At 46.8% G+C, this 24,936-nt stretch overlaps 1 protein-coding gene across 6 annotated transcripts in view; it reads right to left on the reverse strand.

Moving 5' to 3' along the window:
• VPS53 (VPS53 subunit of GARP complex) overlaps positions 1 to 24,936 on the reverse strand; it is a 158,336-nt gene that overhangs the window by 59,760 nt on the left and 73,640 nt on the right. For all 6 annotated transcript variants that reach the window (XR_010838253.1, XR_010838254.1, XR_010838257.1 and 3 more), the window contains 2 exons: positions 14,179 to 14,280; positions 7,382 to 7,476 (listed from right to left, as the gene is read on the reverse strand). Coding sequence is in view for 1 of the 6 variants with exons in the window: in XM_059049041.2 (XP_058905024.1) it covers positions 7,382 to 7,476; positions 14,179 to 14,280 (197 nt within the window). In the remaining 5 variants the exon portion in view is untranslated. The remainder of the gene's footprint in view (positions 1 to 7,381; positions 7,477 to 14,178; positions 14,281 to 24,936) is intronic.

The following is a 24,936-nucleotide window of genomic DNA, read 5'->3' on the forward strand; positions in this document are numbered from 1 at the left end:
CCATTGGGGGAGGTAGGACCTTCATGCTTATGATCTTTAGATCTCAAGATGGCAACAAAATGCTAGTTTTGCAGTACAGACAATGTGACCAATTTGTTTCAGACAAAGGAAATAACAGAGGAAGCTCGAGAGAAAATTCCACAGCAGATTCAGGCAAGAGAATAAAGGCCTGGAGTCAGAAGTAAGTACAGAATACGGTGTGAGGGGGAGAGGACGAAAGAAGGAGAGGAGTTGGCTGAGGCAGAAGACACAGACTGAGAAAAGTCTGACCTGCAGTCAGGTCCATACACACCCCTGAATTCCCACGGCAAACTCTTCATACCTTCACCCCTCCACGCTGTGTTCCAAAAACTTTCTTTGGTCTCTCTCTCACACTAGGCTATATGCCTATAAACTAGGCACCACACTGGCTGCATTATAAATACAATCTCACTTAATCCTCACAACAGCCCTGAGCAGAAGGCATTGGTACCCCTGTTTTATAAATGAAGAAACTGAGGCTGAGAAAGATAGGATAACTTGCCCTAGGCCACAGAACTTCTCAGAGCTGGAATTCGAACTGGGGCCTGTCTGACTCCAAAGCCAAGCTCTATCCGCTATCCGATGCTTTGCTTTCAAAACTCTAAAGCGCTATACAGATACATGGTATTACGATTATTGCTGTGATTCACTTTCTCTGCAGCTTAAGGAAACGCGTCATGCCATGGATGCAGATGGTGTCTTTTATCCTCTTCCCTGTGGCTTGAGCTTTTAACCTAAGAACTGTATAAGCATTTTGGGGGCACCATGTGAAATACTGCTGGGAGTTCCACTGATACATAAAACGACCTAGGAATAAAGACCATTGCAGGGCTTCCCTGGTGGCGCAGTGGTTGAGAGTCCACCTGCCGATGCAGGGGACACGGGAAGATCCCACGTGCCGCGGAGCGGCTGGGCCCGTGAGCCGTGGCCGCTGAGCCTGCGCGTCTGGAGCCTGTGCTCCGCAATGGGAGAGGCCACAGCAGTGAGAGGCCCGCGTACCGCAAAAAAAAAAAAAAAAAAAAAAAAAAAAAAGACTATTGCAGAGCGGTGGCAGCAGAGGGGAAGATTAAAACACAGTGAGAAAAAAAAAAAAAAAAAAAAAACCACGGTGAGAAGGAAACCACACTGCACACCAAGCTTAGGTATGGATGACAAAGGCCATTTCTCCTGGTGGGTCTGCAGCTGGCATTCACAGAAACAGTATTCCAACTGGAAAGTACAGGAGTGATGGCTCTGGGGGAGGAAGATGGTAGTCAGAAAAAGTGGGCAAGGGGGCAAGTACAGGCAAAGCGGCTTAAGACCCCCAGGAAGTTAGAGAACTTGTTCATCCAAGGATGCGCCGACTGATATGCGCCCCTGCCCCTTCCCTTTGGCTGGGGCAGAGGAACTGGCTCTGGTGTGGCCAGCAGGGAGCCAAGCTCTGGCTCGAGCACACCTGGGAGAAGGGTTCCACACAGGTAAATACATGGAGGATCCTGGGAACCAAGCTTCTCACTGCTGTAGAAGGTAGTTACAGACACGGGACAGGGGATGCTCTAATAAACCCTGAGTTTACGTTAGAATTGGAGTTACTGGCATAGACTCACAGGTTTTAATATATAAATAGGTATAAAAGTAGATAGATATGTAGATATACACATACATATATTTCTTGGGTCTCTCGGCTCAGAGGACCTAGAAGCATGACACCCCAGCAGCAATGAACATATATAATGCGCAGACTTAGTTTCTAAATATCATTTCCCACCAAAGGAACAAGGAATCCTGGAGAAATGGATGACTCCAGGGCTGGGTTAGGAAAGTACAAGATGAGCCTGGTATATTTTGTTGGGCCAGAAAGAAAGCACTCAAAAAACGCTAGGGGCATGCAAAAGAATGGAAAACCAGCTGGAAGGGGCCGAAACCAGGACAATTTGAGCATTAAAACAAATAATGATGGATCCTGGGAGAGAAAAAGGACATTAGTGGAAAAACTGGTAAAATCCAAATAAGACCTGGAGTTTACTGAATAGTACTGTACCAATGTTTACTAGCTGATTTTGATAATAACTGTACTACAGTTATGTAAGATGTGAACACTAAGGGAGCTTGGGAGAGGGAATATGGGAAATCTGCACTATTTTTGAAGTTTTTCTGTAGGTCTAAATTTATTCGAACATAAAGTTAAAAAAAAAGAGAGTAATGACTATAACCCATTGAATAAAATAGGAATCCAAATTCCTATATCCACAAATAGGGATTTGTCCACGCTGATACAAATCAATGGGGAAAGGGAAGGCTGTCTCTTTTTTTTTGGTGGTACGTGGGCCTCTCACTGTTGTGGCCTCTCCCGTTGCGGAGCACAGGCTCCGGACGCGCAGGCTCAGCGGCCATGGCTCACGGGCCCAGCCGCTCCGCGGCATGTGGGATCTTCCCGGACTGGGGCACGAACCCGTGTCCCCTGCATCGGCAGGCGGACTCTCAACCACTGCGCCACCAGGGAAGCCCAAGGCTGTTTCTTAAAACAGAATAAATGTAGAAGAAATGATGGAATTAGAAAAATAATTATTTGGCAACCATCTTAGTAATAAATGATTCAAGCAAGTGTCATTAACAGATGGTAAAATAAGTGAAAGATGAGAAAAAGCCTATTTATATGGTTTCAAGGTTAATCAACACTTATTAATTACTTATTAATTAATACAGAAACCTGGCCAATACCATCTCAACCAAGTAGTAAAACTGACCAGCACAAGTTGTGTGACACGTTGATACCATGTGTCTCCTGACATGAGTTACTGAGAAGAACATGGCACCACTTCTGTATGAATCATAAATCATGAGCCAGCATCAGGCAGAACCAGACTGAGGAACATTCCACAAAGTAACTGGCCTACACGTGTCAAAAGTTTCCAAGTCATGGGGCTTCCCTGGTGGCACAGTGGTTAAGAATCCACCTGCCGATGCAGGGCACACGGGCTCGAGCCCTGGTCTGGGAAGATGACACGTGCCGCGGAGCAACTAAGCCCGTGCGCCACAACGTTCTGGAGCCCGCGAGCCACAACTACTGAGCCTCCGTGCCTAGAGCCCATGCTCCACCAAGGAGAAGCCCACGCACGGCAATGAAGAGTAGCCCCAGCTCGCTGCAACTAGAGAAAGCCTGCACGCAGCAACAAAGACCCAATGCAGCCAAAAATAAAATAAATAAATTAATTAATTAATTTAAAAAAATTTCCAAGTCATGAAAGATAAAGAAAGAATAGATTATTCTTCTGGATTGAACCAAAGAGACATGACAAATAAATGTAACCTGTGATCCCGGAATGGATTTGAGATCTATAAAAAACAGGATTGGGGCAAATGGGGAAAGGGAATGGGGTCTATGGGTTTAATGGGAGTGCTGCATCAATGTTACCTTCCTGATTTTGATGGTCTGTACTATGGTTACATAGACTGTGTCCTTATTTACAGGAAACACACACTGAAATATTAAGGAGTAATGGGGCATCTTGCCTGCAATTTGAGAATTTGAATCTCTCGGGAAAAACAACATGTATGTGTGTATATCCGTGAGTATGTGTGTGTCTGTCAGTGTGTGTGTCACAGGCGGGAGACACCGCTGTTAATTGAGGAACCTGGGTGAAGGATACACAGGAGCTCTGTGTACGATTGTTGGAACTCTTCTGAAAGTTTGAAATTAATTCAAAACAAACAACAAGCAACATTAGTTTACAGAGAGACTCTAGGCTTCGCCCAGCTAGAAGGGGTGGCGGGCTGTATTTCAATGAAAGCTATGACAGGGAACTCAAGAGAATGGGCAGAAATGGAGTCCCTAATTATTTCTTGGACTGAGAATGTCACTGAATGGAGTGAAGAAGGTGTCTATGGAGAGAAATCTCTCCTGCAAGTCAGCCAAAGAAAACACCTACATCCCCAAGGGTAGAAGAGACACTAGTAACTTCCTCCTTGGACACAGCCAAAAACTGAGAAAGCTGCTCAAAGCACAGAAGGACAGCTCAGCCCAGCCAGCTAAGAGGTGGCCGAGGGACATCCCCACTCCTCCCCCCTGGGCGCCGGTGCCGCAGCCCCCCTCCCAAGGCTGGGCTGTGGGCTGGGGCAGGTGCTGCCAGGACTCTTCCCGGGCAGGCGGGAGGCTGGGGAGGCGCAAGAGTGGACCTCGTGCCAGGCCCACAGAGAGCTGGCAGCACCAAGGAGGCCACCCGACCACCTGAGCGCCCGGAACGAGCTCACCGGAAGGGCAGGGCAGGCACAGTTCCCGAGTGCTGTTTACTTGTGCCGAGTGACAACGCGTCATGTCATTGATTCCTCACCGCTAATCCTGCGAGGGGGGCATTATTCACTTGACCGTAGAGAGCACAAAATAAACTCGGAGAGCTTAGCGCCATGCTCAAGGCCCCAGGCTGGTGAGTGCAGAGCGCGGACTCAAGTCCAGGTCTGTCTGGCACCCCAGCCCATGCATGCTCTTTCCACTATCCGGGGTTGGGTCTCAGTCATCGGGGAACTTGTGAATGGTCTCAGATTTTCCTCCCTTGCAGATTTTGAGTCAGAACTACAACGAGAGTCGTAATTTGTCCCAAATCAGTCCCCGCCTGAGTTCCTTCCCCAGTCTTGGGATTCTCTGACCTGAGGGAGGACGAGCTTTATAGAACCCCTTGAAATTGTACTCAAAATAGTGTGGGGGTTTATGTGGATTGTTTTTGGCAAGAGGACCTGCGGTTTTCATCAGGTTCTCAGAGGGATCTATGACTCAAAAAAGGTTAATAACCTGCTGCTTTAGGCATTATTTTGTCTGATGCTCTCCTCTAACAGATGAGGAAATGGATTTCTTGAACTCTATTTTCTACTTCGAGCTTTTGCTGTTTATTCTGGAGCGACAACAGCACAGCCTACGCAGTTCTCCTACGAGAAGCTTCCGCTACTGCACTAGCGCTGTGGAAACATCCCAGCGAGGCCAGACGGCAGGGTGAGGGGCCAGCACTGCATTTTTCATACAGAAATGGAGAGTCCCTAAGGAAGGGAGGGCGGGCTCTTCGCCCAAAGTCTCATGAACAATGAGTGTGCTTTATACGAATCAAGGCCATGCGAAAAGAGGAGATCCCAGAACTACACCAGATAATTCAGAAAACTGACTCTTTAGACCAGATAAGTTTTGAGAAAGTACATGGTTATCTCAGATGTGCACTTTAAACCCTGGACCCAATAGCTTTTAAGCCTTTTAAAAAATAAGCATTTGGACTGATAAGAGAAGAGAGGGCTTTGTCCCCAAACAGTCATACGGGTGGGCTGCTCCAAGACCTGCTCATCTAACAGGCAAACAGCTGCTCCTTTTCCTGCCCCGTAAGGGTGTCTTATTAATATCCTGAGAGAAAACTTTGTGAATGCAGAAGAGAGGGTGTTTTCAAAGGACTAGATGGCAATAGTAACTACTGCCCTTCTGCACACTTGCAGACATAAGCCCAATAGATAGAGAGCAGGAGGAAAACTGGGGCTTTACAAGGCAAAAAAAAAAATCAAGGCAGCTTTTTCTGCGTGAGTTGCGGGGCAGTGAGGAGGTTGTTTTTGTTAACGTAGAAGCTCTTTTACAAAGATAACTTTCTGGGGTTTTAATATGAAGCATTTTGTAATCAGGGAAGAAAAGAAGAGAAGCAATCTATTGATATAAAATCAAATAGTTGAATAACAATAATGCTCCATTTAAGACACAAATAGCCACTTGAAATGTTCTTACCCTTGAAACAGACTTGGAAGCAAGAATGTGCTAAAATGAAAGAAGCATTAAAAAAAAAAAAAAAAAAGGACTGGACTTCAGTACCTAAATGCTTTTCCCAAGAACTCCCCTCAAGAACCTTCTCACAGCTGCTGTCCTCCCTGTGTGAGCCACTGTCTGGTCCTCCTAAGCGTGTGTTCTTTAGGCTGCGGGCCTTTCCTCAGAGCCTGGACCAGCCTGTCTCTGGTGAGTTCGGCCTGTTCCAGAAACTGGGCCTTTCCAAAACGTGCCTTCCGGCATGGAAGGGTCTTCCACAGTTGCTCTGGCTGTGGACAGAGATTGAGGGATGAAGAGGGATCCCTGTCCTTTGCATGAACAATGGATACTGGAACATGGCCATCCTCTTCTGGCTGTGAGGGAACCTGGCTGCAGGGGGCTGCTTTGTAAACATTTTCTGGAGCCCCTCTGTAAAAAGCATATATGTTAAATGGATGCTAATTCATCAAAGAAAATATATAACACATCAGCCCAAACAGGAAAAAACAAACCAACAAGTGGGGGAGAAGAGGAAGCTCTTCCTTGTAGTAGAACCCTAACGAGTAAATACAGAAGAAATGACAGAAACAGACGATCAACGTTGGGCAAACACTACAGTAATCATTGTTTCAGGCAGGAATCGTCAAGGGATGTGAAAAATGAGTGGGCAAAGTATGATGAGACCTGGGATATTTACACAGTCGCCAAGTATCCCCCCGCCCCGCAAGATACTTATGAATTACAGAGCCAAAATTAGTGGCTTCACAGGGAGAAAGCTGGCAGACACCACTTTAGCAAGTGGTCAAGGGCAACCTCAGCAATATCAGGACAAATCCAGGTGAGGTGCCTCCTGACATCTCGCACTGGGCTCTGAGAAGGACACAATGTCAATGTCACCTCTGTGGTATTCTTGCCCCCAAACGCATAATCTTGACTTAATCAGGAGGAAACATCACAAACAGAAGTTGAGGGCTTTGGACAAAACAGCTGGTCAAACACTTTAAAAGTGTCAAGGTCATGAAAGACAAAGAAAAGACTGAGGAATTATTCCAGCTTAACGGAGCCTAAAGAGACCTGACAACTAAATGCATGATTGGATCTTGGACCAGAGAAAGGACATTCGTGGGAGAATGGTACCTTCCTGTTTTGATAACTGCGGTTATGTAAACTGTTAACATTTCTCTGGGAGAAGGGTATATGAGAGCTTTCTAAAACCTTTTGGTAAGTCTAAATGATTTCACAGTGAAAAGTTAAAACAAGTTATACTTGAAAACATACACGAGAGATGAGGCTTTCTTTCTCCACTTTCCAGCGCCTGACACTGTAAAGTCTCACGGGCTGACACACAGAGTGGGATATGGGCTCAGCGCCCACCTGGGAAGTAGGTGCTGGGACCTGTCTGGAACCTTGTTAGAGTCAAACTCAGGCTTCTGAGATTTATGGACACAATACATAATAACACTCAAAAGGCCGAAAAACATCCTTAACAGGTTTCCAGGGAGGGTAACGGGTGCCCCAAGCCCCTCCTTCAACCTCTAGAAGGAGCTGTGCCCTTGTGAGGCCCCAGCCCTGACCCAAGGAGCGAGAAATGTAGGCAGCAAAATGTTAATCACTCACTTGTCCTGGGACTCAATATACACGTAGAGATGAGGCTCAAAACACTTGGAAACAATGCCGTGAAATGGATTGTCTGGGGCTTTAGGCTTCTTTGGCTGTAAAGGAAAAAAAAAAAGAAAAGAAAAAAGAAACCCTATACTTGAGCCATCTTTGCAAACTTTCAAGCAGTTTCAAAGAAAACACCCCTTCAAAGTTCACTCCCAACTTACAGATAAGAAGCACTCAGTGTAACTGAGACTATGTCCTGTATTATGAGTCAGGCCAGTTTGTGAACAATAAGCCAGCTTTGTTGGCATCATTTACGTGCTCTGTGCGGTGAAAGATTTATTGCTACTTTGATAACACATGCATTTTCAATTTGGAAGCTCTTCATCATCTGACTGATGTTTTCAAAATGTAAATTCTAGCTAATAACAGCACCGCAGAGCTGTGCAGTGCTTTGGAACATATAAAGTGCTTTCACACCATCTCGTTTTTTTGTTGTTTTTTTTTTTGGCGGTATGCGGGCCTCTCACTGTTGTGGCCTCTCCCGTTGCAGAGCACAGGCTCCAGACGTGCAGGCTCAGCGGCCATGGCTCACGGGCCCAGCCACTCCGCGGCATGTGGGATCTTCCCGGACCGGGGCACGAACCCGTGTCCCCTGCATCGGCAGGCGGACTCTCAACCACTGCGCCACCGGGGAAGCCCACCATCCAGTTTTAAAAGCCTCCATTTATTGCTTGTTATTATGAGCCAAGCACTTTGGTACGAAATATCTCATCTATTCCTCAAAACAATCCTCAATATAGGAATTATTACTCCTATTTTACTCCTAAAGAAAGGGAGGCTCAGAGGGTGTTAGCAGCCTGCCTCAAGGCACATGGTGAAGTTTCCTGTCTCCTAAACCAGAACTCTTTCTAGTAGATCATTGCTGTCTTGCGGTGCTTCCTAAGACTGTTGAATTTCACCAACAAATATAAGAAAAAAAGAAAAGTAGGGGGTCAACACAGGGTTGCTAACTTTTTATTTTGCTACTTTCTACTCTAACCACAAGTTCCTAAAAGAAAGACTATTTTATACCCAAACATTTTATAAGAGAAAATAGCCGCATAAAGGCCGTCCTTCCCAAGAGAAGACAGTTATTTGGTGACCTTATACCAGATAGAAAGACAAAGAGATAGACAGACACACAGGCTGGCTGTTTTGTCTTCATTTTCTGCCTTGCACCAGCTAAAACCTGGATCAGTACTGGTCCACAACTGAAACTGGGAAACCACTGATAAAAAGGTCATCCGGGCAGGCAAGCATTTAAAAACTATTATTTGCTACTTAAATTCCCTTTCAAAACATCTAAAAAATAAACAAGGATCTTCCTACATATTTCTTTCTGTTCCTAAAAAAAAAGCCAATTCTATCTATTTCTGTTTGTTGGTATCTGAGAGGTCCTTGAGCCTTTGCTGGGCTTGATACAAGAGTACAATCTGGATATAAATTGGCATGCACAGCACACCTGTTGAATTGAATGGCTCGTACCTTTTAATAAAAAGAGGGAAAGCTAAGCCCCCTAATGACAGACAGAAATGATTACCTTCTTCTAGTAATTAAAAACAAATAAAACATTGTAATGGTTAAAAGCATCTGTAAAAACTGGTAATGATCACCAAAAATTAAATGTCAACTGTAGATATATCCCATTTAATTTCATGTTTAACTCTCTTCCCTTTTCACCTTCTAAGAGTTCCATGTCTTTAATTTTTTTTTTTTTTTTGCAGGATTTGAAGAAACTCTGGTCCTTCCTAAGAATAACTACAGTCTGGGCTATTTTCTCTTATCATCCAGAAGCCACTGCCAAAGTCAGGCCTTAGGCTGAGACTGTAAGAGACTCTCAAGTTCGGGTTCATTGAGTTTAAACTGACTGGGTTCAAAGTCCCACTTCATTTCACAGATGCCTTAGGAGTTTTTCCACATTGCCACTAGTTTAAAATGAGGGATCCATGATGTAGTATGATGGTTGTGAAGGTATGGTCCTTATCTATTTGTTCTACATTTTCCGAGTCAGTTACCTTTTTAAAAAAATTATTCTATTCTTTTCAATAAGATGATCAAATAAATGAATAGACAAATGTGATTTAATCTGAATAACTTCTGTAGGATTAGATATCCTGATTTTAGAACTGGAAAATATGGTCACTATAGCCAGATACCTTTTCATTAATTAAAATAGAATCTTCATAAATATTATAATTATTCCCTTTATTTATATTTTCTTCCCTTGACAAAAATATTCACACATCTGTAGGATAGCTTCTGGAAATTATAAATGGGAGTTTATATCATATAGAATGTTGTCATGTTTTAAATCAACATGTGTATTTTGTATTTGGCTTCATTTACCTACTAATTTATGTGTACTTTTCCAACTATTGACAATGTTTCAATTTATCACTCTTGAATCACATTATAAAATCTAAATAAGTCTGTAAATGAGATAATAGTATCGTACTAATGTTAAGTTTTCTGATTTTGATCTGTAGTAATTTAAGTGAAAATCTTTCTTAAGTGAATATATTTCCTAAAAAGGAAATACATACTGAAATACTCAGAGGCAAAGGGTGTGATACCTATAAACTTACTTGTTCTGAAAGAGAGAGAGGGAGGGAGGGAGAGAAAGAGAGAGAGAGAGGGATGGGGGAGGAAATGGTAAAGTAAATGTAGCAAAATAGTAACAACTGGTGAACCCAAGTGAAAGACAGTTGAGAGTTCCTCGTGATATTCTTAAAACTTTCCCTAAGTTTGACGTTATTAAAAAAGAAAAAAAGTTTAAAATAACAATGAAAAACGTGGCAGATAATCCCAGGTACAGTGGTGGAGCGTTTTGAGAAACGGCGTATCACCAACACTCCGGGTGACCTGGAGGGCCGCGCTGCGTGGGGAAACACAGACACCCACGCCTGAGTGAAAACGGGCTTAGAGTCAACGTCCTGGCTTTGCTAACGCACTATAGTTATGTTAGCCATCAGCACTGGGGGAAGCGGAGAGATGGGTACCCAGGACCTCTCTGTGCAACTTCTTACGAGTCTGTAATTATCTCAAATTTAAAAGGTTTTTTTTGTTTTGTTTTTAAGTGGTTCAGCAGAGTTAGACTCTGAGTGTGAAGGAGTCTTGGGAATATCTTAACCTATTTCTTTTGCTTATATTTTCCTTTTTATGTATGCACAAAAGTGATATATGATAAAAATGTATGGATAAGTCTGAAGAGCTCATTCAGTATAAAACATAGATTCTAATGATTAAGGAAAATGACTACGTGATATTCCAACAAACGCAGCTTGATCAGTCTCCCAGAGGCCCCGTGCTTGATGAGGCCACACAGAACCCTCTGGATGTGGCTCGGAGAGCCGCACAACCAGACAGTGCAGGTGGCCCAACCCGTCCCCACCGGGGAGTCCGCTCCGTGCAGCCTCTGCCCGCTAACGGCGCTCCCGGCAGTGAGGAGGGCCTTGGCGCCATGGCTCTCTGTCCTCTTACGGTGTTTTCAACGTGAGCTGGAAGCAAGAGGGGAACCATGGGAGGGACTGCCTGAAGCTTCCTTTTTTCTTTTTTTGCCACAGGGCCGCCTCTTGCCTCGGGCTGCCTCATAGCTGTGCTCCTATTTAGATGAAATGGGCTGGAACTTCGGCTCATACTGGCGTCTCCCTTTGTACCGTCCGGCTCCCCAAACGGTTGCTTCTCAGCTTAAAGAATATATACTAAGTCATTCAGCAGCGGCGCTCAGGCTGGAGTTCGGAGTGTGTGAATTCTGTCCAAAAGCTGCAGATGTTTAAGCTATTTCCTCCTGGAGTTTGATGGAATAATAAAAGGTTACTGTTGTCACAGTAAGGAGGTCCGCAGCTGGCCCCATTTCCTTTTATTACTATCCAGTGTAAACAGATTAAATCTAACTGCTCAGATCACCAGAAGGGGACATTTTAAAACCAGAAATTCCTTATTTCTTCTCTCTTCCTTTTATACTCTGAGTACCCTCAGTCCTGCTTCAGATGCCATTTTTTAATCATCAGGAACATGTTGGCAACTGACTGTTCAAACTAAATACCTCTTTTCAAGTTCACGCTCCCTTCTCCACAGCCTAACTGCAGCGGTGAGCAGGGGGCCGCCCTCACCTTGAGGGCCACCTGTCTGCCAACCGCAGTGCTGCAATGGATTGGGTAACCCAGGACAACTATTGGGGCCTCCCCCCACCTCTGGCCGAGCTCACCGCTAGCATACTGTGGGCTTGCCCCGAGCGCCCCACCTGGCTCCTCATCTTCCCGTGCGCCCAACTCCAGAAGCCAGTGAGTGGCTGGGAAAAGGGGGGGTCCTGAGCTCCCACATCATCAACCACGAGTGGGACAGGTGCTGGGGAGGTGGTGGGAGGTCGGGGATGGCAGGTGAGGAGTCATTAGTCACTGACGTGTAAGTTTTATTACTAACAAGTAACAGCCCGTGAAGCTGCGGGTGGATCATTTAGTCCAGGGGTTTTCAGTACTTTTTTTTTTGAACACACCTAGAACCCCTGATCCGAAAGCAATTTTATCTGGAAGTCCATGAAAAAAGTGACTCAAAACAGGACTGCTGTATTTGGAGGGACTTAGGGCCCTGGTCTCATCCTAACTCCCCACAGTGACATCTGACAGGGCACCAAGGAATACAGCTGGAAAGCCACTGGCTCCCGCTATACGTGGAGCAACGAGGGAAGTCTACAGAGAGTAAAAACCTCCCTAAGGTCATGCGGGCGGCTAATGGCAAACCAGAATCTGGCATCTTCCCCATCACGTGACTCTGCTTTACCCCGTGTACCTGTGTTCTGTGTCCTTAGAATGAGCAGGTCTATGTCTTTAAGACACTAACCTCAAGCTTTAAAAATGAGTGAAAAGTTCCACAAGAAAGAAAAATCATATGTTACCTGGCAGAACTGATTTTGTAGCTCATGGGGGCTATCGTAAGCCAGTTTAATACTATCCAGAGATGACTAGCGAAAGAGATAACTTTTCACGGCAGCATCTGAGCGTTCAGCTACCCAATTCTGGACATGACAACGGCAGCCACTTGTACTGGGGAGACACGAGGGCCCCGAAAATGTCCCAGCTACACGAGGCCAGCTCACAGGGTGCAGGTGCCCGAGCGCGGGTGGAGGACACACGAGTAGGGTGAGCTCCACACCCAGAGTCTACTTTCCCATCCCAGTCCTTCCTCCCAAAATGTGAGAGATGCACTTCTTTAGTTAGATGAAATTTTTTGTTTTCTCCCGGCCTAGCTGATATGATGGCTTTAAATCCATTACGTCTGACCCCATAGATCTCTGGGGTACGGCCTCAAGGTATCCCTTCAGTTTTATCCATTCACTTTCATTCACGGGGTGCATTTCTGTGCCCTCCACTTTTCAGGGAGACGTCACCGATGTAACAGAAGGAACGCCGGAGAAGGGATTCTAGTCTCTGACTTCTAGACCTAGCTTCTGGTCTCAGCTCCTCCACTTTCAAACCATATAACCCTGGGCTAGTCACTTAACCTACAGCTCCCATATAAAAGCCTATAGGGGCTTCCCTGGTGGCGCAGTGGTTGAGAATCCGCCTGCCGATGCGGGAGATGCGGGTTCGTGCCCTGGTCCGGGAGGATCCCACGTGCCGCGGAGCGGCTGAGCCCGTGAGCCATGGCCGCTGGGCCTGCGCGTCCGGAGCCTGTGCTCCGCAACGGGAGAGGCCACAACAGTGAGAGGCCCGCGTACCGCAAAAAAAAAAAAAAAAAAAAGCCTATAAAAGGAAAGGCAGGCATTGTGAGGATGAAAGGGAATAAAGCGTGGAAAGGGCTTGTCAACCATAAAGCACCACGAAAATGTGAGGCATCCACGTTATCATAATTATCTAATCGATGGATCAGACACATTTGCTGACGTCACTTCCGAACTGCTCCTGGAAACGCTGCTCTCTTGGCTCCCGCCAGGCTTGTCCACCTACCCTCCCCATGCTAGGAAGGCAGGGTTAACTGCAAAGTGCGTGGCCACGGGTTTCCCAGAGCTGCTCTTCCCAGCAGGCCTCCCTTTCGGTGATGTCTGGAGCAAAATCAATACCCTAAAATAACCCTCTAGCAGCCAAGTGTAGAAAGTTCAAAAGAAGGATCACTAATCCAGACAGGAAAAGTCTCACTGCTTATTGCTCTAAGCTCTCTCACCATAAAATGGCAGTGAAACAAAAACACCATTCTGTGGGATAAGGGGAGAGGAAATTTAGAGTTGGACAGAAAAAAAAGCTGAAGGAAGTGAAAGTGCTGCTGTGCTCTGAAAAGTAACTCTCCAAATATGCCAGTGGTCACCGCGGTGTTTCCAGCCCTCCCCACCGGCTTCCAGACTCAGGTGCTCGGCTTGTGCGGAGCGGAGACCTCTCCTGGCTGACGGCGCTGCTGACTTCACCCGGGATCTTTCAGCCGCTCGTGTCATCACCAGACCAGATCAGCGCACGGTGGAAAGCTAAGCTGACAAGCTAGGGAGATGACGAAGGAGGCAGGGCAGAGCTCTGCTGCCCCGCCACATGGGCTAATTAATGAAGCCTGGCCGTGTTGCTAAGGCCGGTGTGCCGTTCGGGAGGCAAGGGGTGGCGCAGGAAGGGCTGCTCTTTCACTCCGGTTTCTAAATGCACTTTCAGACCAAGGCCTGCTCCAAAGACCACCAGGGTCGTAATACCTGAATGTAGTTAACAGCCAAGGGATCATATTTAGAGCAAGCAGACCCATTTTCAGAAACAAACATTAGGTAGGTTGCACAGGGAAATGCAAACCGGACTTACTTGCTCTACGTCTCCTTTTTCCATCGCCAGTTCCTCCATCTCTGGTGCTGGCTCATCTTCCAGGAAGGGATTGGTGGATGCGGGTGGAGACTCGAGTTTTTTCTGTTGATTAGATGTGAGAAACAGACAGGTATTTTCTGAGCGTGGTCAGTAGCTTTCCCCACTGACCTGCTTTTTCCAAGTCTCTCCGACAGCTACATCATGAAATCTGATCTAATGAGCAAAAACGGAGACAACCTGGACCACATTCTCACCTCCAGGCCTTCACACTGCTTCTTCCTCTTCCTGAAACCTTACTGCCCACCCAACCCCAATCCCAAGCTGCCTAAAATTCTCCGTCATCCTTCAGTCTTCAAGTCGGAAGTCCCCTCTTCTGGGAAGCCTTTCTCACCTGTCAAGTCGGGTTAGAAGTCCCAGTCGCACGCTCCCATCACCCCAGTATGTCCCCCTACCCAGGTATTTACTAAAATACCACAACTGCTCATTTATTTGTCTTCTCCCCACTAGCTTCTGTGACAGCAGGAATCACATCTGTCTCGTTTCTATCTCTGGTGTCTGGCATGTCATAGGTCTTCATAAATATGAATGAGTCAAAATGCCAGATGGGTTTGAATTCAAGAACAAACTATAGGACTTCCCTGGTGGCACAGTGGTTAAGAATCTGCCTGCCAACGCAGGGGACATGGGTTCGAGCCCTGGTCCGGGAAGATCCCACATGCTGCGGAGCAAATAAGGCCGCGTGCCACAACTACTGAGCCTGCGCTCTAGAGCCTGTGAGCCACAACTACCGAAGCCCTCGTGCCTAGAGCCCGTGCTCCGCAATAAGAGAAGCCACCGCAATGAGAAGACCGCACACCGCAACGAAGAGTAGCCCCTGCTCGCCGCAACTAGAGAAAGCCCGTGCGCGGCAACAAAGACCCAACACAGACAAAAATTTAAAAAAATTTTTTTAAAAAAGGAACTATAGAGCTAATCTTCTGTGTTCTAGATTATAGAGAGAAGTCCCTTCCCAAATAAGTCTCATTACAACAACCACGATAAAATCTTGAGAAAAATTACTTCCCAGCTCCTGAATGCGACCATTCTTTCAAAAGATATCATCGAGTGGGACCCTTGGGCTAGAGGGAAAGCTGGAGGCAGGAGATGTGGGTTTTTAGCTCCAACGCTGCTGCGCTGGCCAAACCGTCTAGCTTCTCTGAGCCCCGGCGGCCCGAACTGCTGAATGAGGAGGATAGAGTTACAGGACTACTTGAGTGATTAAATGTGATAAAGCATGTGAAACCCTAGGAGAAGCACATGATACATATTACCGATGATGAGTCCAATGTGACAACAGAATCGAGGCAGATCTTTGGAATTTTTTACAAATTCTACCTCAGGGTGTTATTTATGCCAGGGAGCTGGGCGTTCTAGCAGAAAGGGAACTCAGTGGACAAGCAGGATAAAAGGGATTAGCTGGTGCTGGGGAAGAGGGGAAGGGGAAAGGCATGACTCTGGAGACAAGAAGCTGGGGGGAGAGGAGTTTCTAAAAGTGCTTATGACATTTGAGCATATGTCAGTGGAGCAGCTTGAACTAATCCCTGCGCCAAGAGGGGAGGCAGGTGGACCACAGTGTGTGAATGACTTTGTCAAGTGCCAGGACATCAGCTGAAGATATTACCAAAAAAGAAAGAAAGAAAGGAAAAAAAAAAAAGAAGAACCAAACAAACAACCCAGAAAAATAAAAAATAAAACTTAAACACAAAAACAAAAACCACACCTGTGTCTGGTTTAGGCTTTAAGACAATTCCACTTACATTCATGTAAACTACTTAATTCTTGGCCAAAACACTTGGATGCTATTATGTAGCTAGATAGAGCCTTGGTGTATGAAGGAAGCCCTGTGATTAATGTATTAGCTCAAGGTAAACAGTAGTAGGACAATGATTTTTGTGGTATCCTCTGGAGAAACAATATGGTCTAAGAACCCAGCAACCATTTCAAACGTATACACTCCGAACTTTGGCTTCTTTGCCTGATGTGGAAAAAAAGTCCTTATAAATGTAAAGCAATTTACATTTATTTTCAAAATTAGGATATTTTTAGAAATGTTTCTCTGAAAGCCATATTTCTAAGTTTTAGTTGTCTCTGTGAGGGTTGCTGGTATTTTAGGGTGAGGGTGAGAAAGGGAATCTAAGCTTCAACAACAAGTTAAATTAGTTAATAGCACTGGATTCCTGATCCCACTGGCTCAACAGTGGGTTTGGGGGATCATATTGATGAGTTGAATCGCTATGATTCTGAGTCTTTCAGTCCTTTGGAGGTGTAAAGAGCAAGCCAGCAACTGAAGTGAAAAGCTTGGTTCAAAATCATTCAGCCACAGAAACAGGATATGAATTTTTGAACCAAACGTTCCTCATCTATTGCTAGGTCTACCAGGGTCGATAATAACGTCTCACAATTATATACAGGTGGGCCTCATTTTAAAAACAATGTATTACTGGAAATGTGACAAAAAGGGGACATTGGTGAAGTGGACTGAGGGTGTTCCTGGGCTCCACGCTCACCGGTGGGGTATCCAATGGGTGGACATAAGTCATAAGAAGGAAACATAAAAGGCAACACTGAAAAAGCAGAGCGTTTCAGGCAGTATAATGTGGGCTACTTGTTGGTGTCACCAGGTCGGGAGATTCCCAAAAGGAAAGGTGTCTTTCCTATTCCCGCAGTCTCTCTCTAGCCACATACTGATGAGATTACCAGGGAGTCAGGGGCACTCAGGAGCTTCTTGTTCATTTCAGGCACACACATTCCAACCAGGGACCAAGCTGATTCCACAAAAAGGGATTCACTCCTCCACTCGCCCACTCGACAAAGGGATGTGCTGGGCACGACAGGAAAGCAGGAAGCAAGGTGGACCACCCTCTGCCCTCAGGGAGCTACAGTCAGGTGGGAGAGACAGACTCTAACCAAAGAATCACACAAGCGTATGTGATTATTTGCAGGAAGAGCAAAGGTTACGAAAGGGTGCAACAGAGGGTCACAGGAAACTTCCCTGCGGAAACGACGTTTGAGCCAGGACTGAAGGATGCTCCACAGTTCAGTGTGGGAGGGGCATGGCATGGCCGGGGCTTTCTAGGCAAAGGGAGCAGCACGGGACGCCACCCATTCCGTAGTCATGTGCTGAGCAACTGCTCAGCTCCAGGCACACTCTTAGGCACCGGAGATGCAGCACTGAGCAAGGTCAAGAAGGGAGGCACTGCGATGGAAATACAACGTAGGAACTGGGCTGGGCTGTGGGTGAGGCTGGGGAAGTGCTTCTTCATATGGTGATCCGAGAGGGCCCCTGTGAGGAGTGGAGTTTTGAGCAGAGACTTGAATGAGGAGAAGGAGCCTGTGGGGCAAAGATCTGGAGAAGAGCATTCTCACCAGGGGGATGCCATGCAAAGGCTGGAATGAAAGGAGGACAGGGTGAGGGGGCGGGGCAGCCAGGACCCAATCACACAGCCTGTCGTAGGCCGTGGGAAAGGTTAGGTTTCCCTCTCACGGCAACTGGGCCGTCACTGGGGGTTTTAAACAGGGCAGCGGTAGGATCCAGTTTGAGAGCCGGAAGAGGTTGCTGCAGCGTGCCAGGTGGGGCTGATGTGGGAGTGGGCTAAGCTAGAGTTGTGGAGATGGAGAAAAGTGGCCAGACCTGGGGCATCTTGAGGAGGGAGAGTCAAGAGGGCTTGGTGAGAGAGTGGATGTGAGGAGGAAGAAAAGAAAGGAATCGAGAGTCGTGCGCTTTCTGGCCCGAGCAACGTGCAACCACTGACTGAGGGACGGGGCTGGGTTCGCGCCCAGGCTCTACCACTTGGGTACGTGGCTTAACTTCTCCACGCTTCAGTCCTTCTAGCTGCAACATGAAGGGATGTCAACACCTGCTGCACAGAGCTGTCATGAGAATTAACGAGGTAACGCACACAAAGCATGACTGTGTCTATAGAGCAGCTTCACACAATGGTCAGCTCACGGGGAAGCTCTGCACGTGGGGGCCGTCGTTAGTATTTAATCGGGGTGGGCAAGTCACAAAGGCAGAACCGTGGCTGTGCGTGTCTCAGGGAAGCAACTCTCCGGAGGGAAAGACCGGGGAGCACAGGACTTCGAAGACTCACACAAGGAATTCTTTTTAATCACAAGGGAGATCCTGTCCCTACTATATCGTCTCTTTGGGAGCTCTCCAGGAAATGAAAGCAATGCACCCATCAAATTACAAGGCTTCTCCCTTCTCCCCTAGTCTCCAATGAAGCCCTTAAAGTAACGCCTGTACCACCATCCTATTGGCAAATGTTATATTATAAAACCCTGAGGGGTGGACATAGACTCCTGCTATTGAGGGGGCCATGTTACTGCTCAGATTGATTCGCTGTGATAAGAGAACGAGTCCTTGCAGGGAGCCGTCACCCGCACAACTCAGCCTTCCGTGCAAGGGCCCCTCGGGCGGAGCCAACCAGACCATGCTTCTCATTCCTGCTCTGCGGCTGTCAGAGCCCACAGAGAATTACAAGGTTAGGTTTAGATTTGAAAGAACTCAAATGACATATTCCATGAGCTCTGGGGCTGCTAAGTGAAACCAAAAATTTGCCGAGAAATGAACGACTTTCCAATTTCAAAAGGATTCATTCTTTTTGCTAGGATGACAGTTGATTTTAAGTCCATACAGGAAGGAAAAATTCTTCATTCGGCAAGTTAATTCCTACTAATTAAACCTCATGAGACTCCCCACACCCACCTTCAGAACCACAAGGGCCACAGGCCAGCCAAGCTGTCTAAGTTACTGTTGGGAAGAGATGGTCAGGCTTTAGTCAGCAGTAGATCCATATCTGGGTCTGCCTGCACACATGCCTTTCTGAGGCCTTAGCTGGACACTTCAAATTATCAAAGAAGGAATTCTGAAATTTAAGATGAATCTCTTTTCTTTCTCTGGAGGAGAGAGCTTTCATTATGAGGTGAAAGTTCCACAAGTTCTGCATTTCTCATTCCATAAACACTTTATTCCAGCCAAGTTCCTGATCTGTTCTTAAAGAGATGGCTTGGAGGCTTCAGTTGATAGGAAAGTACACGACTATTTGCACCTGGTTTAACATCACTGGAACCCCTCTTTTGTTCTTGGTACCACCATGTTCATATCTTATGTTGTGACAGTTATGTATAGGTTTCTTTCTCCTAATAGAACATAAGCACCTGTCTGATTCAATTTTTCATCTTTTCCCAAGGCCCTGCACCAAGACGGAGCTTGAAAAATACTTGTGGATGAATGCTGATCACATGAGAAGCACTATAAATAAAGTCCTCTTCAGACACATGGGCAACACTGTCTGTTTTTTGTAAAACAAACAAACAAAAAAACCCGGTGTGAGTGTGTGTGTGTGCATGCGTGTACGTGTATGCTTGGAAGAGTCTCAAATTATACCCCAAGTTGTTAAACAGTGCACATCTCTGGAGAGAGGGATTTAGAGTAATTGAGAAAGAAGAGATTGTTCTTTTAAAATTTATTTGAGCTTTAATAAGTATGTATTACTCTCTCCCTGTCTTTGTGTGTGTGTGTGTGTGTGTGGTACGCGGGCCTCTCACTGTTGTGGCCTCTCCCGTTGCGGAGCACAGGCTCCGGACGCGCAGGCGCAGCGGCCATGGCTCACGGGCCCAGCCGCTCCGCGGCACGTGGGATCTTCCCGGACCGGCGCACGAACCCGTGTCCCCTGCATCGGCAGGCAGACTCTCAACCACTGTGCCACCAGGGAAGACCTCGTCTCTCTTTTTGGTAAACAAATTACCTGAAACGTGAAGATGATTTATAACTAAATTCAGACAATATTTTAAAATTGTTATATAATTAACATAAAATTCACCATTTTAAGGTGATTTTCACTTCAGTGCTTTCATAGAGGCTGAATATAATGTTTAAGCTTAAATCTAATCATCGAGTCCCTAATAATGCATGTGGGCATAGTTAAATCATACCTAGACATTTGCTTTTAATTTTAAGGCATTTTAATTTACAGACTTTTTTTTTTTTCCCTTGGCCGTGCAGCGCAGCATGTGGGATCTTAGTTCCCCAACCAGGGATCGAACCCATGCTCCCTGCAATGGAAGTGCGGAGCCCTAACCATTGGACTGCCAGGGAAGTCCCTTAATTTACAGACTATTTTAAATCCCTCCTAAAGGGTCAGGAGTTTAGGCAATTAGCTAGAAGGCTTGGCAGCTCCCTTCTTCCAGTAACAGTTACAGCACAGGGTATTATAAGCTTGCTGGGGCTGGAATAGTAAAAAACGAAACAAGCCCTGTCCTTAAGGCTCTTTCAGTCCAGATTTCTAACAGATGTCAAATCACATCTGTCAAAAAAAGAGCAGGGCTTCCCTGGTGGCGCAGTGGTTGAGAGTCCGCCTGCCGATGCAGGGGACACGGGTTCGTGCCCCGGTCCGGGAAGATCCCACATGCCGCGGAGCGGCTGGGCCCGTGAGCCGTGGCCGCTGCGCCTGCGCGTCCGGAGCCTGTGCTCCGCAACAGGAGAGGCCACAGCAGTGAGAGGCCCGCGTACCGCAAAAAAAAAAAAAAAAAAAAAAGAGCAAAAGATGATGCAGCACATGGATCAGTTAGGAAGGGCTTTGCAGGTGAGCCTGTCCCCTCTCAAGCTCACCCTCATTGTTTGACTGTCAATCAGTCACCAAGGGGCTTAAAAGGACCTGAGTGATAAAGTGAAGAGGGGGAAGGGCACAGGCCTGGGAGGGTCTCTGGTCAACTTGGCTCACTTCTTTTTTTTTTTTTTTTTTGCGGTAGGCGGGCCTCTCACTGTTTTGGCCCCTCCTGCTGCGGAGCACAGGCTCCGGACGCGCAGGTTCAGCAGCCATGGCTCACGGGCCCAGCCGCTCCACGGCACGTGGGACCTTCCCAAACTGGGGCACGAACCCGCGTCCCCTGCATCGGCAGGCGGACTCTCAACCACTGCGCCACCAGGGAAGCCCCCTTGGCTGACTTCTTATCTGCTCTATAATCTTCCAAGGAATTTGCTAACTTTCTGTGAAATTTGGCATATGTTAAAGGGTATTATGATATACTCTGGTTCATTTTGTAGTTCTGATACCCTGAAACAAAATGGTGACCACAAAAGATTTTCCAAAAGGTATATCCTGGGATCAAGGCATGACGGGGAGGAGGTAAGGAGACAAGGAGCAGCCAGTCTTCAGGTGGGGTATCCAGCAGCTTGCGTGGCCATCAGGCCAGGTGGCCCTCCTGGCCCAGGCCAGGCCAGCCTCTTCCCGACACTGTCTGTTGGGAGCATGGTCCGTGGTCATGACTAAATCCATCGGGGCCCTGACGCTGAGGCGTACAGGCTACTGATGAAGGTGTGGCCCCAGCTGCCTACAGCACGGTGCTGGCAGGGCCGGGGTCAGAGTGAACACCACCGACAGCGAGAAGCGTGGCGTTCCCATCTCCCCACGGCAGGGCTGCAGTGAACCAATTCTCCAAGGCCTGGCCTGCCTTGTGGAAGAGGCCAGAGGAGTTCCGTTGCCTTTCTAGAAACTAATCTTTAAGGGAAAATCCTCACAGGCTATGGAGCAGCCATGGTCAGGACTTGGAAAATGCAGAATGATCACCGGGTCACATTAACTGTGACAAAGAACAGTCTGGGGGAAGAGGTGACTTAAAGACGTTGAGTGACTTGGAGAAGTCTGTGCAGAAGACAGCTGACCAACTGGAGGGATGAATGAAAAGCTCCTGGCTCAGCAGGATTTCCTGGCCAAGGATCTGTAACCTGAAACGCTCTGCAAACTTTATAGGAGAGGCAAGCAACAGCTGAGCAACTGGAGGACATCTCTGTAAATCGATTATGCCAGAAAATTTCAAAACCAGAAGTGGCAGCGGGTGAGAGGGGAGGCTGGGCTGCCCCAAAGAACAGGTACCTCCAGCCCTCTCCTCCCTCGGACAGAAGTTGGTTAACAGCTGACCAACTGCTGCTTTGACATTCCTATACCAGTTTTCCACAGAAAAAGCGCTGTCTTTGCAAACTTAGGTTCAGCTCCTGCGTGTTTTTCATGGTCTCTACGTGGTTACCCTGGTGTAGAGGGGGCTTTCCCAGCCCACATTACTCTAGCTCTTTTGACCTTTGGGGCGTTTCCTAGCACAGGTGAGACCTGACGTGTCCCAGGACAGCTCCGAGTTTACAAGGTCTCCTGGTCATCAGGTACTGCAGGGCCGGCCATTCGTTCCCCTGCGACATTAGAGCACCCGAAATGTAAGACCAAAATCACTAGGAAGAAGGGCCCAGCCAAAGGAAGGGAGGAATGGCTCAAAACAGGGGTTTAGGGCTGCTGTCATTCAAGCACTCTTCATGGGACACATTTCCTGAATAGTGAGCCGGACTAGTGGCTCCCGGAGCCCGAGCCCGTGCACCACCCACCCTGCCCGGCGGGGAGCCGTGTGACGCAGGCGTCACACCAGCTGGGGCCTGTGCTCAACGCTCAAGCCGCCTGGTCCCCAGGCAGATCCCTGGAGGGGGGAACCAGAGCCACACGAGCCTCTGCTGGCAACCAGGCCAAAAGCACAGCTCGGGTGGGGAGGAGAGAAGCAGCAGCACAAGGACGTCAGGTGGGTGCTGCCGGCAACCGAGCACTTCTCAGGAGAGACACAAGCTTCTTTCGGCATCGTCGGCGTGATCTGCTGCCTTTGGGGATTTGCATTTTCTTTAAGGGCACTTTCATTTGTCTCATGTACTGTTTTTTCTTTTCCTTGTTAATAAGAAGAAATCAATTTTGAACATGGGTTAACAAGCAGAGGAACGTCCATATATCTGTATATATGTATCTAGCTTTATCGGCTACTCTGGGGCAGGTCTCGGGGGGCGGCAAAGAGGGGACTCCAGTGAGGTCCCAGGATTTTATGGCTGGCAGGGTGGGGGCCAGAGGAAGTAGCAGAGGTGACGGGTGAGCAAGAGAAAGGCGTTCTGGGCCCAATCTCTGCCTTGCCCCTGCTTCAAGCACAATAGCTCAGAGTTTTCTATATGTGCCTATTAGCTGTGTGACCTCGAGTAAGTTTCACATGCATATTTCCTACAGTTGATGAGGCAAAGTGACGGACTGCAGGCAAACGCACCTGGCACAGTGTGAGATACACAGTGGAGGTTCCCAAACTGTGAGCTCTTATTCTGTGTGGATCCCACGTTATAGTTTGTTAGAAGGAAGAGTTTAGACTCACAGACATTGAAAATAAACTTATGGTTACTAAAGGCGAAAGAGAGGGAGAGGGATAAATTAGGAATACAGGATTAACAGATACACACTACTATATATAAAATAAACAACAAGGACCTACTGTATAGCACCGAAAACTATATTCAATATCCTGAAATAAGCTATAATGGAAAATAATCTGAAAAAGAATACATATATGTATAAATGAATCACTTTGCTGTACACCTGAAGCTAACACACACTGTAAATCAACTATACTTCAATTATAGCTTCCCTGGTGGCGCAGTGGTTGAGAATCTGCCTGCCAATGCAGGGGACACAGGTTCGGGCCCTGGTCTGGGAGGATCCCACATGCCGCGGAGCAACTAGGCCCGTGAGCCACAACTACTGAGCCTGCGCATCTGGAGCCTGTGCTCTGCAACAAGAGAGGCCGCGACAGTGAGAGGCCCGTGCACCACGATGAAGAGTGGCCCCCACTTGTAGCAACTAGAGAAAGCCCGCGCACAGAAATGAAGACCCAACACAGAGAAAAATAAATAAATAAATTTATTTTTAAAAAAAAGGAATGAGGAGGAGGGGGAGGAAGAGGGGGAGGAGGGGGAGGAGGGGGAGGAGAAGGGGGAAGAGGAGAGGGAAGAGGAGGGGAGGAGGGGGAAGAGGAGGGGAGGAGGGGGGAGGAGGGGGGAGGAGGGGGAGGAGGAGGGGGAGGAGGAGGGGGAGGAGGAGGGGGAGGAGGAGGGGGAGGAGGAGGAGGAGGGGGGAGGGGGAGGAGGGGGGGGAGAAAGTTTGGAAGTCACTGTTTGGGCCATCTCCCTCATTTTAAAAAAAACTGAAAAATAACGTTGTTAGACTATGTAAAAGCAAAGTTTAAAAAGTATGTAAATGCATTTGTATAAGAAAAATTCAAACAAATTACCAGAATAAAATGAAAAAAAAAATTCTTAGCTTCTCTACCTAGTCTCACTCCAATTTCCTTTCCCCAGAGACATTCATCCACTGTTATCATTTCCAGACCTTTTTCTTACCTATTTACATATATAAACATGCTTCTCACACAAATGGAATTATACCATATATACTGGGCTGCAGCTTACATTTTGCACCTAATATGTGAGAGGTTTTCTTTCTATGACAGCACATCTAGATCTATCCCCCATTCTACCACTTTCAAACTGCTATACCTATTCCACAGCATGAATTTACCATATTTTATTTAACCATTCTTCAATGATGAACATTGTTGAAATCGCTTTTAAGGCTGCAGTTCACCTCTTTCTTGGTACATTTCCTCTAAACATATCCTAATTGTAATAAAACTCAAGAGTTTATAATGTAATAAGGTATTTGTGACTGAATAAGTGAGGCCTCTATGACTCACAGAATTACTAATCTTTAAAATGGGGCCTATCCTTAGACAAAATGATGACAGGACATTCTAGGAACATGAAGTACTGCATAATAGACAAACAATAAATCCATACAGAGTATTCTGTATGACTATTTGCACAAATTTAGCAAAATCCCTGGGATGGGGCATTAAGCACTTGAGCCAATC

Source organism: Kogia breviceps, chromosome 19, assembly GCF_026419965.1.
Source record: "Kogia breviceps isolate mKogBre1 chromosome 19, mKogBre1 haplotype 1, whole genome shotgun sequence".
Classification (NCBI taxonomy): domain Eukaryota; kingdom Metazoa; phylum Chordata; class Mammalia; order Artiodactyla; family Physeteridae; genus Kogia; species Kogia breviceps.